The sequence below is a fragment of the Mus caroli genome, unplaced genomic scaffold (genome assembly GCF_978045245.1).
Source record: "Mus caroli unplaced genomic scaffold, Mus_caroli_1 scaffold_2, whole genome shotgun sequence".
Lineage (NCBI taxonomy): Eukaryota > Metazoa > Chordata > Mammalia > Rodentia > Muridae > Mus > Mus caroli.
The window spans coordinates 1,736,978-1,753,209 of record NW_028227257.1 but is presented as its reverse complement, the minus strand read 5'-3'; the positions used below and the strand labels follow the sequence as shown (position 1 = coordinate 1,753,209).

The window sequence follows — 16,232 nt, the reverse complement described above, 5'->3', positions numbered from 1 at the left end:
TGAGCCACCATGTGGTTGCTGGGATTTGAACTCAGGACCTTCAAAAGAGCAGTCAGTGCTCTTAACTGCTGAGCCATCTCTCCAGACTAAACTGATAACTCTTAATTCCAGGGAATCTGACACCCTCTGCTGTTTGCTGCAGGGACCAGACTCGCACATACATACTAAAAAACAAAACTTTTTTAAGTCAGAAAAAAAAGACATGGGGGAACTTAATTGTCATTGAGAGACGTTCCTTTACATAGGCCATGGTGCACTAGTACAACATGATATTTTGGGGAAAAAATGTGCAAGAAGGGCTTGGGGTGCAGGTGAGCTGTGGCAGTTTGTTACGGGAGTGTTTGTCAATATGAATAGGGAACATGCCAGGCCCTGTAGTCTAAGTGTGGTATACTGTATACTTACTACCCAGAGGCTTTCAGGGGGTTTCTGAATATTTGGAGGCCATTCTGGGGTATGTAGTGAGACGGTCTCAAACAATATATGTGAACAGTGTTGGTTTGGTTTAACTGTCACCAGGGACAACTCAAAACTTTGTGATAACATTGTGAGGCAGGACTGTCAGGTGAGGAGGCCTTGAGGGTGCCTCCCTCACGCACAGGACTAAGCCCTTATGAAGGCAGGCATCCTGCCACATAGCCCTACTAGACACCGAAACTGCCCTGCTTTGACCTTGGTCTTCTGCTGGAAACTGATTTGTGTTTATTTAGAGGAAAAGAGTAGCACCTGCCCAGTGAGCCCGCACACATTGTGGATGTCTAAGATCATGAACTTGGGAGAAACGTTACTGGTTCTCATAGACCCACCTGGAAGGTGCAGCCTGGGAGGCAGGGGCAGGGAAGTATGAACTGTCTGTACTTTCTGCTCAGTTCTCTGGTGAACCTAAAATTATTCTGAAGAATTAAGTCTATTAATAAGACAAATGGAGAAAAAGCCATACCTGCCGAAGTCAGCTCCCCAGTGGCTGACCTCCCTTGTGGAAACTGAAGACTACACAGAAACCATCCACAATGTAGTCCACACAGGTCAGGGCCAAGGTAATCACTGTAGCCAACCCACTGTTAGGTTCTACTACAGGTTTGGACATTCCAAGGATTGTATTTTTGAACTGCAGTAACTGTGGGGACCAGCATCTTTGCCTTTTTGGTGCCGTTATGCAGCACTCAAATGGAGTGGCCACGAACACAGCCTTCTCAACACCCAGCCAGGAAGAATTCTTACTTGAGGAAGGGATGGGAGGTGCCATGGGACTGTAAGCTTTCCTGGCTCATGAGAAGATACTGGATCCAAGGCCCTCAACATTCATGACCTGGAAGAAGCCCAATCTCCTGGCTTTGAAATGTGGGTTCTTTGTGACTCTGGCAGCTTTGACCTACGTGGCTTTGAACAAATAACATTTGCTTGGAGCTACAGCCAGGTTAGATTTTCTTCTTTTTCTCTTTGGTGGCTTCATGCCCACTGGGCTATAGTGTCAGCTTCTGACACCAGGCTCACCAAGCCTGTGTTGACTGAACTCCACCACTGCCTTCTGGAAACTAAGATTCTCAGAAATGATGAGGGCTGCCTAGCACCACACAGAATTGTCACCTGCAAAGAGGTTTTGTTTATGTGGGCTTTAAACAGCCCGGGCTGCTCTTCCAGAGGACCCATTAAGGTTCCCAGCACACACATGGTGACTTACAAGTGTCTATAACTTCAGTCTTAAGGATCCCAGATAACCCTCTTCTGGACTTTGCAGGCACCCAGCATGTGAGTAGTTGACATGTACACTCAGGCAAAACACCCATACACATAAGATGAAAACCAATTACAAAACTGAGCTGGAAATGTGACTTGAGGGTGAAGCACTTTTTTGGGGGACGGGGGGTTATGAGACAGGGTTTCTCTGTGTAGCCCTGGCTGTCCTGGAACTCACTCTGTAGACCAGGCTGGCCTCGAACTCAGAGATCCGCCTGCCTCTGCCTCCCGAGTGCTGGAATTAAAGGTGTGCGCCACCACGCCCAGGTTGGGGTGAAGCAATTAACCAGGAATGCTTCGGCCCTGGGTTGGATAGCCAGCATGACAACAAGCAAAGAAAAACTTTCAGTTTATGAACATAACATTTTAGTGAAGTGACAGCTCTATTTTCCAAGCTGCTCCCAAATCAATTAAATCTTTAAAGAATGACTTGAAACATTTTATGTGTGTTTTGCCTACATGCATGTCTATACAATGTGTGTATGTGCCTGGTGCTCACATAGGCCAGAAGAGGGCATCCAGTCTCATGGAACTGAAGTTACAGACAGTTGTGAGCTGCCATATGGGTGCTGAGAATCAGACCTGGAGGCCTCTGGAAGAGCTGCCAGTGCTTTTAACCACGGAAGCATTTCTCCAGTCCCAATTAAATCTTTTAAATTGGTCTCGAACACTTGGCAGTTCTCCTGCCTCAGCCTTTTCAGGGCTGGGATTATCAGGCATGAGCCACCACACCTAACTAAATTCAAAGGTTTTTGTAGTAAAGCTGGAAACTGGGCCAGCGAGATGACTCAACAGGTAACATTGTTTGCCAGGCAAGTCTGGTAATCAAGTCTGATCACAGGAACCCATAGTGTAAAGAAGCAAGTTACTGAATGTTGTGCTTAGACTGCCACATGGGTGACACACACTTTTAAAAAGAGGAAACTACACAGGACAGAGTCCAACAAAAAGATGACAGACGCAAGCATGTAGAACTTACTGCATCAGAATTCCAAGCAGGAACTAAAGCCTCAGTGGCGACAGAAATGCATCTTAGAGGCGGGACTCCCTCCAGCTCAGGCTGGCCTGGAACACGGTGTCGGCGTCAGACAGTAGTAAGTGAGAAAAACTACTTTTCACCTTTGTTTCAGAAAAAGACCGCACACGTTTCACATATACACAGATGGTAACTTGTGGAGCATGCCAGAGAATTCAGCACTTGCTTAGCCCTGGAGAGGGCTGGAGGGTGGGCCTGGGGCCTAAAGCTGTCATAGAGGAAGCAAAGAAATGGAAGTGGTGTGTAAAAGAAACTGAGGACTCTTGGGCTTTACATTCTGCGAGCACCTCTGCCCTACAGGAAGGTGGCAGCATCCCACCTGACTAGTTACAAGCAGCCCCTTAGACCCCACCCATCCGTGGTGCTCTGTGAACTTGCTCTTACAGCATTGAGCAACCCCATGCTACCTTCTCCACCCCACCTCCACTCCCCCATCCCGAGCAGCCGCTTGTACTTTCCTATAATGTATGTCAAATTAGCACAAAGTGACATGAAGCTGACACTTTCCTCGCTCTCGTGTCAAGAGACTACCTCCTACCTTTTAAACCATGTGACTATTTTATGTCTTGGGCCCTGACACCTCGCTCACCCAATAATGCAAATCAGACAGGCTGTCTCCCGGCCGTGTGGAGAGAGACGGGTCTATTCAGAACTAGATGGATAACAGCGGACACCCGTCCCTGGGAACATGTCACAGCTCAGCCCCACGAGCACGTTTGTGTACGGTCCGGTGCCCATCACCCTCGTCTCGACCTCTGCAGCGCCGCCCCGTGGGGGCCCTTTCTGCGAGTCGTGGAGGCCAGGGCGCTGTTCCCAGCGCTGCCGCCAGGGGCCACCGCCGCTCCCCTATGACACAGCAACAATAGGGGCCGCTCTGGCCCGCGCTTCCGCCGGAAACAGGCCGCCGGCGCGGAGGCGGGCCGGATGCGATGGACGGCGACCAGGGCCAATCGGGACCTGGTCGGGGCCGGCCGCGCGGCTGACGGAACTCAATCCGCGGCGAGAGCGGCGGCGGGGCGGGCCAAGCACGGGCTTCCGGCGAGGCCCGGCAGGCGCCGAGGAGGAAGAGCGAGCCCGGACGGTGCCCCTAGGCCGAGTGTGAGCACCGCCAGGTAGGGGCCCGGTGGCGGCAGCGGCGGCTTGGACGCACGCGGCTCCAGGCTGGGCCGAGCGGTGGGAGGACGGGACGCGGCAGCAGCGCGGGGTTGAGTCATTCCGGGCCGGCCGCCGGTGCCCCAGAGGCGCCGGGGCCGGACGCAGCGAGGCTCCCTCCGCACGGGCGGGCAGTGACGTCGCGGGAGCAGGGGCTCCGCGGGGCTGCGCTCGGCCCTGCGCACAGCCCTGGCCTTGCGCAGTCTGGCGCGCTCCCGCTCCCGGGGCAGCCGCGGGCAGACCGGCGTATGGGTGGGACATTGCGCACGCGACGCGGAACGACGGGCCTCGCTCTGTTTTTTCAGGATGACGACTTCAGGCGCTCTGTTCCCAAGCCTGGTGCCCGGCTCTCGGGGGTCTTCTACCAAGTACTTGGTGGAGTTCCGGGCAGGAAAAATGTCATTAAAAGGAACTACGGTCACCCCAGATAAACGGAAAGGTCTCGTGTACATCCAGCAGACGGACGACTCCCTTATTCACTTCTGTTGGAAAGACAGGACCTCTGGGACCGTGGAGGATGTGAGTGCCTGTAGCCAGAACAGGCCAGCGGGCAAGAGCTGTGAATATGGCTTCATCTTCCATAGATTGGTGTAGGGGTCCCAAGGTTGGCAGAGTGCTCCAGTCACTCTGTGAAGCCATGCACCCCGTGGTGACCATGGTTCTTAAGGTTTTAGCAGAGACAGCCTGCTGACAGGGTGACAGGGTGAGCTGGTGACCTCAGCCCTGGCCCTAAACTTCCATTCTTTTGGAGGAGTGTGCAGATATGACCCTCACCACAGCCTCGGGTAGTTTAGCGCTCTGAAGAGGCTGCTTTCCTTGGGGCTCTTTGTCTCCCAGAGTACATTGTTCTTTGTTACACTTAGGAGCAGCCAGACAGAGTTGGTTGACCTTTTACTTCTTGGAACACAATTCCAGAATGTTTCTGTTAAGTCATCTGGTCCTCAGAGAACACTTTTTCTATTCCTCCAGTCTGGGCCCTCTTCTGTTTCTCTTCACTGGGGTCTGAGACTTCTTGACTCCACCCTGTTATTGGGGTCCAGCAAATATTCAGGGACCTAAGCCTTGGTGGTGCACACTTGTGTGCCTCTGTCTGTCTGTCTTCTGACTGTCCTCCTTGTGTCGCCAGGACTTGATTATCTTTCCTGATGACTGTGAGTTCAAGCGGGTGCCTCAGTGCCCCAGTGGGAGGGTCTACGTGCTCAAGTTTAAGGCAGGGTCCAAGCGGCTCTTCTTCTGGATGCAGGTAAGCAGGAGAGTGGTCTGCTCTGTCTTTCCTTGTGATTCACTTGGGGTTACTTTCCCCACAGTAGAAGGTGCTGACCTGGAAGGCCTGGTCTGGCTGCGCACCCACCACGGTGGCCAGCTCACGGTTAGCTCGTGGCTAGGCACCAGAGCCCCGCTCGTGGAGTTACCTGCAGGCACACAGCTCCAGGGCCTCAGGTCTTCCATTACTCCATGGCCACGGATTTTAGCTCCCAGAGGGTGACGCCCTCTGTTCTCTCAGCAGTTGAACGTCCCCCACTTAAGCTCTCCTGTGCTGTGTGTCGAGAGGCCCTTCAGTGTCATGGTGCCTGCATCTCACCCACATCTGCAGTGTTCCTCAAACACAGTCTGCCACCTGTTGGAGGCCATTGGCATTTTTTGTGTTTCTTATGCTGTTAATGTGGTTCTGTTGTGATATGGGACATGGGCTCTCTCTTGGGTATGTGGGTCCAGTCTGGAGTCCGGGCTAGACTTGGGGTATGTTCAAGGGTGGGGTACACAGCCATTACCATTGTCATCCTGTGAAAGGGGGCAACAAGCAGCTATTTGTCTGCAAAGTACCAGGAGGGGAGGGGCTTCCTCTCAGGCTGGGTTCTGGTCACCTGAGCACAGGGATCCAGAACACAGAGAGGACAAGGGGTGTGGCCCCTTTGCCAGGCAGTGGGGATCAGTTCGTTCCCTGCACGGCCCACTAGGAGCCATACAGTGAAGGCACTGCAGTCTTGCATTGTGATCGTCGGCTCTGGGGCCTTCTCACTGTTGCCATTGCTGTCACATTTGTAGTGCTGCCTCTCCAGTCACTGTGGGCGCTGATTGAGGATAGCTGGCCACATGGGTGCAGGGAGCCACTCCTTGTGCAGACTGCTCAGCTTTGGCTCTTTGCGTATCCTCTCTGGCAGGAGCCCAAGACTGACCAAGATGAGGAGCACTGCCGGAAAGTCAACGAGTGTCTGAACAACCCCCCCATGCCTGGGTCACTGGGAGCAAGTGGGAGTAGTGGCCATGAGCTTTCAGCACTGGGCGGTAATTATCACCTAGACCTGCATGGGGCATTGTCCTTCAGTGACTGGGAACACTGTGAGGCAGAGCCCTGCTTGATAAGTTCTGGTTCTTTCTTTCCTCCCATCTACACAGAGCTCACCTGCTCCCTGCTGTCTCCTTCCAGAGGCTGTTACCCCCTCAGTGGTTCTTGGGTGGGGCCAAGGCCAAGCATCTGCCATACAGTGCAGTGCTCACAAGGGTCTAGGTCCTGGCCAAGGCCACCACAGCAGGCCCATGTCTGATTCCTGTGTTTACCAGGTGAGGGTGGCCTGCAGAGCCTGTTGGGGAACATGAGTCACAGCCAGCTTATGCAGCTCATCGGACCAGCCGGCCTGGGAGGACTGGGTAATGCCCCGCTGTCCCTGGCTCCCTCCCATAGGTGCCCTTTCAGTGCTTGCTTGCAGACCCGGGGTTTTCTCTCAGCGTTGTCTGTGTTCCTTGTGCCTCTCCTTGGGTGGGTGGAGAGGGCCTGGTCTAGCATATGTATATGGAGTTTACCTGGGGTACAGCACAAGTGGTACGGTTACTTAGAAGGTGCTGTTCTGGCCGAGATTGGCCTGTTCATAAGTATGAGTGTGGGTGGGGTGGAAATGACCTAACTCAGTAGAATAGCTTTTAGAATGCAGACTAGTATAGCATAGTCACTACAGCCTCTTGTGGCTACCTAACCCTCCCTGTTCGTCCCTTGGCGTTGGTATTGGAATATGTAGCTTCTCTTACTGGTGGACATGGGTAGTGCCTTCTCAAGTGGGCTGGAGGGTGTATCTAGCACACATTTCTTTATTCCTGTAGGTGGACTTGGGGCCCTCACTGGGCCAGGCCTGGCCAGCTTGCTGGGGAGCAGTGGACCTCCAGCCAGCAGCTCTTCATCCAGGTAAGCTCCATCTCCCAATGCCTGACATGAGTACCAGGCACTACCTAGCACCAGCCAGCACCTTTTCCTTTTCTGAAGAGCTCACTCAGGAGATATAGGGTAGAGGATCCCCATTACCTCAGCTTGTTGCCTGGGGAGGTGGGCCTGGCTGCTCCAGCCCTTGCTCACTTTCCCCAGCTCCCGGAGCCAGTCGGCAGCCGTCACCCCATCCTCCACCACCTCTTCCGCTCGCGCCACCCCAGCCCCTTCTGCCCCAGCAGCTGCCTCGGCAACCAGCCCAAGCCCCGCACCCAGCTCAGGTAATGGAACCAGCACAGCAGCCAGCCCGACCCAGCCCATCCAGCTGAGCGACCTCCAGAGCATTCTGGCCACTATGAACGTGCCGGCAGGGCCAGGAGGCAGCCAGCAAGGTAAAGAGCTGTGGGTGGGTGCTCACAGGGTGAAGGACTGCTGACCATAAACTCCATGACTCCTAGAGATGTGGAGCCCGGTGTCCATGGCATCCAGCCACACCTGCCCACCTCATGCTGCCCTGCAGACAGGCTCCCAGTCTCCTGCCCTCTGGGTGCTTGGGTTAGCATCAGGCCACTGATGGCCACTTTGCTTGTGCCCTAGTGGATCTGGCGAGTGTGCTGACCCCAGAGATCATGGCTCCCATCCTTGCCAATGCAGACGTTCAGGAGCGCCTGCTGCCCTACCTGCCCTCTGGGGAGTCTCTGCCCCAGACTGCAGATGAGATCCAGAACACATTAACCTCGCCCCAGTTCCAGCAGGTATGGATGTCCATGGCGCTCTCTGTACCTGTCTTTTAGCATTGGTGGGTCTGGTGCCCTCGGCACCCAGGTGTGTGCATGCCTGCTCTTTGTTGCAGGCCCTGGGTATGTTCAGTGCAGCCTTGGCCTCAGGACAGCTTGGCCCTCTCATGTGCCAGTTCGGCCTTCCTGCAGAGGCTGTTGAGGCCGCCAACAAAGGTGGTGAGTACTGATCCCCCATCTGGCCAGAGCCAACCCTGTGTTTGTGGAGTACTAGAGGCTGGTTGCCTGGGTGGTAGCCCTAGCCTGAGGTTTAGTTAGGCCTCTGTGGCTGTTTCAGATGTGGAAGCATTTGCCAAAGCCATGCAGAACAATGCCAAATCGGACCCAAAGGAAGGCGACACAAAAGACAAGAAAGACGAAGAAGAAGATATGAGTCTAGATTAAATTATTCAGTGTCCGTCTCCAAGTTGGAATTGGTAGCTGTGTGATTCCGTTGTGGTGATTGTGATTTGCCCCACCCTTTCCTGCCCACCTCACTAATAAAGTCCTTTCTTGTACCTATCCAGTCTGGTCTGGGCCTGTGTTACTTGCATCTCCGCTCTGGGCTCTGTACCCCACCACCATTGCTGTGTTAAATCAACACACTCAAGTCAAAACAAGTCACTTTAATTTCAGATCTCAGTACTGACAGTTGTTGGGCAGGAGGGACAAAGTATAAATATAATGTCTGTTCTGCGAGGGTCCTTTTCCTCTAAAAAGACAGTGTAAACCAGAAATGACTTGTTATTCATAGAAAGTGTAGACAAACCCCAAGGTCTGGGAACCCTCAATGCCAAAGTAGCGGGGAGACACTGGGCTTGGCCTGCCTCTGGGTCGGTGCCTTTCCCTGCTTGGAAAGTGCTAGGGTTCCTGAGGGGCACCCGTGCATCCCCACTGCTCCCTGGATTTGTACAGAAGCAGTCACGTTGACGGGGGCCCCATTGATCAGCAGCTCCCTCAAGCATCCTCGGTAGGCAGGGAGCTCTGGCCAAGCAGTTGAAGACTCTGAAAATACAGAGGGGCCAGAAGACTGGTGTCATAGTGGCTGGGTCCTTTGCCCCTGCATTAGCTAGTCAGCCTGGCCTTTTGCTACCCTTTTGGAGGTAGACCGTACTTACTGGGCAGGCTCCCAAGGTGCAGAAGTGCTGGAGAATCAGCCAAGCTGGCTGGCAAACGGCCTGTGGTGTGGTTGCTGTGTGTGTCTACCTCCAGCCGGAGTGTGTCCCTGCCCATGATCACTGTAGAGCAGGGTTATGTCCCTTAGCCAGCCAAAACTGCTGGCTTCCACAACCCGCCCTTCTCTGTAGAAAAGGAAAAGGGTCACCTCACCTGCCACTCGGTGCCACCGTCCATCACAAAGCTCGGGGTAGGTCACCCACGTGGAAAACTCCCCTGCTCCATCATTTGCCTGCAGCAGGACCTGGGGTGAAGGACAGTTAGTTCTGCCCATCAGAGGCCACAGTGAAGAAACAGTGATCCCCGCAACACAGCTCTGCTCACCTGTTCTGTCAGTACCATCAGCTGCATGTAGGGAGTGGCCCGGGCCTGGCCCAGGTGGAAGATGAGGCCAGCAGCTGCCAAGGGCCGCACCTCTAGCTCAAGGCTCACATAGGGCATCTTGGCCTTGGGGAGCTCTGTGGGGAGGAGCAGTGAGGGAGAGGTCCAGGGCCTGGCTTAGAACTATTCCCACAAGACCTTCCTTGCCTCACATACCTAATGTGACAACTCCCTCACTGCCTGGGAAGAACAGGCCATCTTCCAGGGGGCCTGAGACACAGGGTGTGACCCCCACCATTTGCGTTGGGGTCCTCAGTGGCCGCTTATCCAGCTGTAATTTCTTCAGACAGCCGCTGAACCCCACAGACACCTGCAAGGAGCAGATGGTTAACATAAGGCTTAGACTGCCAAGGGTGGACACCCGGGACTAGACCAGGGATGGGGGCGGTATGGTTCTCACAGGGAGTTTGGAACTGTAACTGCTGGCAGGGAGACCTCCTACAGAGAGGGTGTAGGGCTGTGGTCTCTCTGCCCTGGGGACCGGATGGTGGGGAGCCTTCTGGCTCCAGGTCTGACTGCCGTCCACCACAAGCTGGATCTGCTGCATTCCCCAGCGGACAGACACCTGGTGTGGGAAGAATCGCAGTCAACAGTATCCCAGGACCCTGGGAAGAAAGGAGCTTGAGGGTCATTGCCTATGCCCTGCCACCCACTCTCTCTGTAACCTCTCACCCTGTGCCACTGGCCAGCCCGTGAGTGCTGGCGACTCTGGACCTGGAGCCGGGGCCCAGGGCCCTCAGTCTGTGCGACAAAGTGTCCATGGTTTAGAAAGAGTACCAACGAAGGACTGCGGCCCGACATGGGGGCTATAGAGAGCAAGAGGCCCTGGGAAGCCACATGTGGACGGACAAGCATCGAGAGGTGGAGCCTGAAAGCAAGCATGTTGTCAGCACGGGCAATACCTCCAATCCCACCCAAGCCTACCCTGGCCAACCTTACCTATTCCTATGGGACGGGGAGACACCCACAAACTGCAGGTAACTGGGCAGGGGTCCCCCAAACTGGTATGCATCCTGAATAGTCCCAGGGAGCCAGGGTGTCGTGCAGGCAAGGTCCCGGCTGGGTTGTCGACTACGGCGGGAAACCTAAGGCACAGACCAGACCACAATGCATTGGCCAACTGCTTGACAGCCCCAGCTACCCCAGTCCTGCCCACACACCACTGTGGGTCCCCCACCTTCTGAGCCGTGGCCCTTGAGGTCTGGATGAGTTGGGCTGGTGTACAGCCTACGCTTACATTGACACTCCCCATATTCTGGTGTAGGTCAAACACACGCTGTGGTCCCCGAAGTCTGGGAGGGGGCAGGGGCAGGTAGATAGATATGTCAGTAGCTAGAATGCTGGGGTGAGCTGGGACTTCATTCCCTACACCCACCAGCTCACCGCTGTACAAAAACATTGCTGATGCAGCCACTGAAGTTGTGGAAGGTACCAGACACAGGCAGGCCTCCCAGGAGAAGCCGTGAGGGTTCCTCAGGCTGTAGTTGGAGCATGGGAGTTGTTCTCTCATGAGACCTTACTGGTTGTAGCTGGTCATCCACATACAGCCATACCCTGGGAAGAAGATGGTGTTTCCCAGCCTAGCACATTCTTCCTGAAGAGCTAGCCTCCCCCAGGCCCTCCTGTGGCGCATACTAGCCCTCCTTCCCTCTCTGCCTGAGGCAGGGCTCACCTTGTGACATTGCTGTAGAAGGCAACATAGTGAGGGGCACCATCAGCAAAGACCCGTTGAGTTTCCACCTCTCGGTTCATAAAACGGAGTGTCACATGGCCCTCCCTCAGGGATACTTGGTAGGGCCCATCCTAGGGACAGAGGCAAGATCACCGGTTAGACCAAGAGTCCAGACCCATCCCTTCTTGCCCCCACAGGCCTAGACTGCTGGCTGCAGCAGAAGCAAGCTACCAGCAGCTCACCGGGGAGGTACGGTAATACAGCAGGTTGTTGTCCTGGGTGCCACGAAAGCCAAAGCCAGAATAGACCACTTCGGTGATGGGCGCCACATCGGGAAGTGCCAGGGGCAGGAAGCCGTGGCCATGAAAAGTCATGGTGCGTCCCACTAGCAGGTCAGCGGTGCAGCCGAAACTGATGCCCGTGGTGTTCAACCGTTTGAGGTCGACGTACTTGCCCAGAGCCTTAATACCCTTGATGCAGCCACGGACAGAGCCTCCAGAGGGGAAGAGCTGCCGTAGGCTGTGGGACACCAGTCAGGTCATGAGTGGCTGCCGTGGTGGCACTGGGACCCCACGTACCCCAGGGCCCATGCTCACCTCAGGGGCAGCTGTTCAGGTGGCACACCTCCCAAGTAGTAGGCGTCAGCCATCTCCAGCATGTTATCCTGGTCTATGCTGAACACGGTGGCCCGCTCCACACGCACCAACACACGTTTGCGGTTGCCAGCCAGTAGAAACACTTGGATCTGCAAGGGATGGGTAGCGGGCTCAGGAAAGCCAAATTTCTCTGTTGGTCCTCCCGTCCCCGGGCCCCTTCCTTGCCTTACCGCCTTGCTGGCTGCCGTCAAGGCTTGTGGGGGCTGCAGTGGGTCGGCCTTCTTCAGGCCAGAGCCGAAGTCATAGAAGAGCACAAGGGTGCCTTCCTGCACTGCCAGGCACAAGAACTGGCTCTGCAAGGGCAGGGCAGAGCGAGGTGAACTCGGGGGCCTTAGGAAGGGTCACAGCAGGGCAAAGCCAGAATGGGGGGAGGCACAGGGCAGGGTGGGACATGGGGGTCAGCCGTACCTCTTGCTTGAGGAAAAAGATGATCCCATTGTAGGACACAAGCCGCAGCTCCTGGTCAAAGCGTTTTGTGTTGCTGAACTGCTTCTCAAAGCTGATGCGGGCAAAGCCACTGCCATCCAGGTAGGAGCCATCCGTGAGCCATGGGTCACCGGTGGCCTTAGAGCTGCAGGTTGGAGGCCTCAGGTCAGCGGAGGGCGGGTAAGTGGAGGCACAGGGTGCTACTGGGCCTTACCTACCGAGCACAAGGCTTATCTACCGCAGTGTCCAGCATGAAGGTCTGCTCAAAATTGTAGAGGCTGACCACCTCCTCGTTCAGTGTGTCCATCTCAATGCAGCCCAGGTAACCAGGGAATCGGAGGGGTTCAGGGGGCTGTGGGTAAAGTGTATGGTCAGGGCACCTTCCTATCTCCCAGAGACCAACCACACTCAGGCTGCAGGAGAATTAACTTAAAAGCAGGCAAGGACTATTTCTAGGTCAGGGTAGGCAGGACTGCCTGGACACTCGAAGACGACCCCAAGGCCGAGCCAGGCCCACCGTGAAGTTGCTGGGGTAACCTCCCACGTAGAAGACAAAATCGTCAGGATGCAGGTTGAGTAGTCCCTCCCTCCCAGGGGCCACCGTGTCTCCCTTGATCTCATGAACCATCTGCTTCTCCACGGTGACAGACATGTGGCCAAACTGGAGGGTCCTAAGAGCAGAGGTGAGGGGTGAGACACAGACACAGCACCGGGAAATACAAGTCTAACCTCCCATCAAGGCAACCCTACCTGTCGATGCTAACAGCTGCAAACTGCTCCCCAATGTTCTCGTCGATGCTGAGAGTCGTGGGGCCAGCCTCTCCTAGCCTGTACACCCAGTGCACCTTCTGATTACGCAGAGACACTCCCATGTAGTCCCCAGTGGCCTGTGGCGACGGGCCAGAAGACGCAGTTAGGATGGAGACCCAACACCACCCATTTCTAACTTGCAGTCCAATATGGCCCATTCCCCCTGCCTGCTTGGTACCTGGCGGCTGCCCATGTACAGAACAAAGTGGTCCCCTGTGTTCTTGCCAGGTTCGGGTGCTGGCACTGGGCTCTGGATGTGGAACTTGAGGGCAGTGTATGCAGCAAGGTCGGCAAGGTCTCGTGGGGTACGCAGTCGTACCCCTGAACGCCCATTGAACTTCATGGACACCTTGACCTGCAAGTGTAGCACAAAAGGGTTTACTACCTGGCTTACCAGGTCCACCATCACTGCCTACATCCAAGGTGAGCACCCACCTTGCTGGCGGCACTCCGAGCTTGGGCAATGAGCTTGCGCACACGACCAATGTTGGCAGACAAAGCCAGGCTGGCATTGTGAACTCCACGGTTCTCCAGACGGCTCAGTTTGGCCAGCAGCTGTGGCAATGTCTTCTCCAGGGTGGACACTGCAGGAGGGGGTGGGATGAGAATCTTGTCTCCCACGCTTTGGCCCCCAGGAAGGCAAGGACCACTTGCTCACCTGAACTGCTTGCATCCCGTTCCACCTGGCTCAGGTCCTGGCCTTGCAGGCCTCCCAGCTGGCTTTGCCACCTTTCCACATTCTTCTGCATACCCTGAAGCTGAGACTGCACGTGGGTGGCCGTACTGAGGGCTTCGGCAGCCACAGCCTTGGCATGAGCGATCTTCTCACTGGTCTCACCTGTAACAGATGGAGACCATTTCCAGCAGCAGCCAACTTCATGTTCCCAGGGCCCTCTGCTGCGGGAACCTACCCCCTGTGGATAGCATAAGCGCCATACTTGCAGCTCAATACATTCACGATCCTACCCACACTTCTCTTCATGGCCCTGTAACCCTCCCTCCCAGGGGCCATTACCAACTCCCAAGTCTTGCCTGGTTTCTAGGTTTGTGCCCATGAGTGCCTGGGACATTGGGACATTTTGGTGGCTACAGAGAAACCCAGACGACAGGGTCAAACCACACTGTTGTCAGTTCTGAGCTCTCTTGGAGAGGCAGCCAGATGAACCCCACTCTGACCTCTGTGCTCACAGGTCAGTAGGTCTTTTCCAGGAATGCCCTTTTCCTGAACCAAAGGGCATGCTCCTACATCCTCCAGTAACTACCCCATTGCTGCTTGTCCCATGCCCGCCCATAATGTCACCACTGTCCAGCACTCTTGTGACCTGCTTATCAGTGCCTAGTGCCTACAGGGCCACTGTGTCAGTGACCTGTGCCACCCATCAGAGGCACAAGCCCAGAGTGCCCCTTAGCACTCAAGCCTCGTTGGACACACTAACCACAGCATGGACTGACTCATTAGGCATGTGTCTACTCTCACGAGGCACTACTGAGTACGGAAGAGTGACAGGAAGAGAAGGGAGAAGCCACATACTCGTGTCCATGGCCAGCATGGCTTGTGCCTCCTGGATCTGGGCTGCTAGCTGGTTCTTCCTGGCCCGGACATCATGAAGCTGGATCCCCGCAGCCTGCAGACGGCCCTGAGCTGCAGAGGGGAGGCAGCCTCAGTGCCAAGAAGTTCCAGCCAACCCTCCTGGCCCACAAATGGAGTGAGGACAAAGATAGGGGCCTTGAGCTCTATCCTCCTCTGGCTGTGGTCCCTCGGCATACCACCAAGACAGGCAGACATTACCGCCCTCCCCCACACACACACAGAGTAGACCCCGTGGAGTAGAAGCCACATAGGGCAGGCACATTTAGTACCTATTGATTCTTACACTGAACCACATTAGAATCATCCTGAAGCTACAGGGACATGTCCCAGATATCAGTGTACTCTAGGATCTATGCACTTACCATGGCCCAGCCTCCCCTGGTGTCCAAGGATGGTCTCCTCCAGGGCACTGCTGTTGGCTAACAGCTGCCGGGCTCCAGCTGCTAGGCCCCGCTGCACCACCATCTGCAGAAGATCGGGGGCTGTTTAACATGGGACCGTTCACACCATCAGGCCTGGGAGCAGGGTTCCTACGGTCCACGGATGCTCGGAGCCTCACCTCCCATGTGCGGCTGGCCTGCCTCAGTGCCTGGCCTGCCGCATCCTCGGCAGCCTGAACAGCCTGAAGGATGCTGCTGTAGGCATTGGAGGCTTCCACGGCCCTCTGAATGAAGCGGTCCTGATTGATGCCAAGGATGATGCTGCCGGGAGGGAAGAAGGATCATGGGATGTGTGGTTAGGTGTGCCAGAGAGTATAACCCGGCTGGTCATCTTCTCAGGGAGTCTTATTGCTTTAGATCTGCTCCTTTCTGCCAAAATTTGGGCCCCAAACTTCCCATGAGGCTACAAAAAAGCCTGGCTCCTTCTGGAATGATGACTTCTTCCTCCAGGAACCCTCCCAGTCTAGTCACCCGACTGTGGGCCAACCGGGGCACCCTTGGGAGTGCCACATACCCAGACAGGTTGATCGCCAGCTGGTTCAGCTTCTGAGCGTGGGCCTCAGCAGCCTCTACCAAGTCCACCTTGCTGCTGGCAGGGGAAAAGGCCTGCATCCTCTTCAGTAAGGGTGTCCAGGCTCCATCCAGGCTGGCTGCCAGGTGCTCTAGGTCCTGTGATGGTAGTGGGCCTTATTTTAATTATCCTCCTAATGTGGGGCCAGGGAGTCCAGCATAGCTTCAATCTGGCAGCAACCAGAAATCTTAGAGGAGACTAGCCAGGAATGAGTGATGTGGAGGGGGTTGTATTTACCTCCTTAGCCTGGTCTATGCCCTGCAGAAGCTCAGAAACATGGCCCAAGATGAGGCTGGCGGCTTGAAGAGTGGCCTTCAAGGTGGCATTGTCCTGGGACAGTTCCTGTTTCCATTGCTTGGGACATTTTAAGAGAGCGGGAAGAAAGGCTGTAATGGGGCTCTAAGCACCACAGAGCGATAAGTGGGGGAGGGGGACAGGATGAGGGAGGGGAGACCTGGGTCTGAGAGAACATGGGGGACAGGCAGAAAGGACCAAGAAGAGGAGGGGAGATGTAGAGAGAGGAGGGAGAACAGGGAAATAGTTGACAGAAGACCAGGGCCTGGGGAGGAGGTGGCCGGAGAGTGGAAAGGGTGGGAGACAGGGACACAGGGC

General features: G+C 55.3%; 2 protein-coding genes and 1 pseudogene across 3 annotated transcripts in view; 1 reads left to right on the top strand and 2 right to left on the bottom strand.

Annotated features, from left to right (window-relative positions):
* Positions 1 to 2,711: 2,711 nt before the first annotated feature.
* Positions 2,712 to 4,222, bottom strand: LOC147005697 (uncharacterized; annotated as a pseudogene). Its single transcript, XR_015045590.1, has 2 exons — positions 3,363 to 4,222; positions 2,712 to 2,981 (listed from the first exon to the last, which is right to left on the bottom strand). The product of XR_015045590.1 is annotated as an uncharacterized LOC147005697 (transcript).
* Adrm1 (ADRM1 26S proteasome ubiquitin receptor) lies at positions 3,794 to 8,419 on the top strand. Its single transcript, XM_021184848.3, has 10 exons — positions 3,794 to 3,885; positions 4,231 to 4,444; positions 5,052 to 5,168; positions 6,088 to 6,211; positions 6,488 to 6,574; positions 7,022 to 7,103; positions 7,281 to 7,513; positions 7,719 to 7,876; positions 7,975 to 8,077; positions 8,196 to 8,419. Exons 2-10 carry the CDS (start codon positions 4,232 to 4,234, stop codon positions 8,300 to 8,302), a joined length of 1,224 nt encoding a protein of 407 aa, XP_021040507.2. The 5' UTR covers positions 3,794 to 3,885; position 4,231; the 3' UTR covers positions 8,303 to 8,419.
* Positions 8,420 to 8,526: 107 nt separating this feature from the next.
* Positions 8,527 to 16,232, bottom strand: part of Lama5 (laminin subunit alpha 5) — a 50,571-nt gene continuing 42,865 nt past the window's right edge. Inside the window, exons 54-79 of the mRNA XM_085831676.1 lie at positions 15,858 to 15,974; positions 15,564 to 15,718; positions 15,169 to 15,310; positions 14,972 to 15,074; positions 14,550 to 14,660; positions 13,677 to 13,856; positions 13,454 to 13,602; positions 13,197 to 13,373; positions 12,959 to 13,095; positions 12,726 to 12,879; positions 12,427 to 12,560; positions 12,191 to 12,353; positions 11,953 to 12,075; positions 11,723 to 11,871; positions 11,369 to 11,645; positions 11,127 to 11,257; positions 10,838 to 11,008; positions 10,632 to 10,746; positions 10,394 to 10,539; positions 10,127 to 10,322; positions 9,855 to 10,019; positions 9,611 to 9,764; positions 9,398 to 9,531; positions 9,227 to 9,317; positions 9,016 to 9,135; positions 8,527 to 8,902 (exon numbers count right to left, since the gene is read on the bottom strand). Of these exons, the coding sequence (XP_085687802.1) occupies positions 8,685 to 8,902; positions 9,016 to 9,135; positions 9,227 to 9,317; positions 9,398 to 9,531; positions 9,611 to 9,764; positions 9,855 to 10,019; positions 10,127 to 10,322; positions 10,394 to 10,539; positions 10,632 to 10,746; positions 10,838 to 11,008; positions 11,127 to 11,257; positions 11,369 to 11,645; positions 11,723 to 11,871; positions 11,953 to 12,075; positions 12,191 to 12,353; positions 12,427 to 12,560; positions 12,726 to 12,879; positions 12,959 to 13,095; positions 13,197 to 13,373; positions 13,454 to 13,602; positions 13,677 to 13,856; positions 14,550 to 14,660; positions 14,972 to 15,074; positions 15,169 to 15,310; positions 15,564 to 15,718; positions 15,858 to 15,974 (3,912 nt within the window). The 3' untranslated portion in view covers positions 8,527 to 8,684. The remainder of the gene's footprint in view (positions 8,903 to 9,015; positions 9,136 to 9,226; positions 9,318 to 9,397; positions 9,532 to 9,610; positions 9,765 to 9,854; positions 10,020 to 10,126; positions 10,323 to 10,393; positions 10,540 to 10,631; positions 10,747 to 10,837; positions 11,009 to 11,126; positions 11,258 to 11,368; positions 11,646 to 11,722; positions 11,872 to 11,952; positions 12,076 to 12,190; positions 12,354 to 12,426; positions 12,561 to 12,725; positions 12,880 to 12,958; positions 13,096 to 13,196; positions 13,374 to 13,453; positions 13,603 to 13,676; positions 13,857 to 14,549; positions 14,661 to 14,971; positions 15,075 to 15,168; positions 15,311 to 15,563; positions 15,719 to 15,857; positions 15,975 to 16,232) is intronic.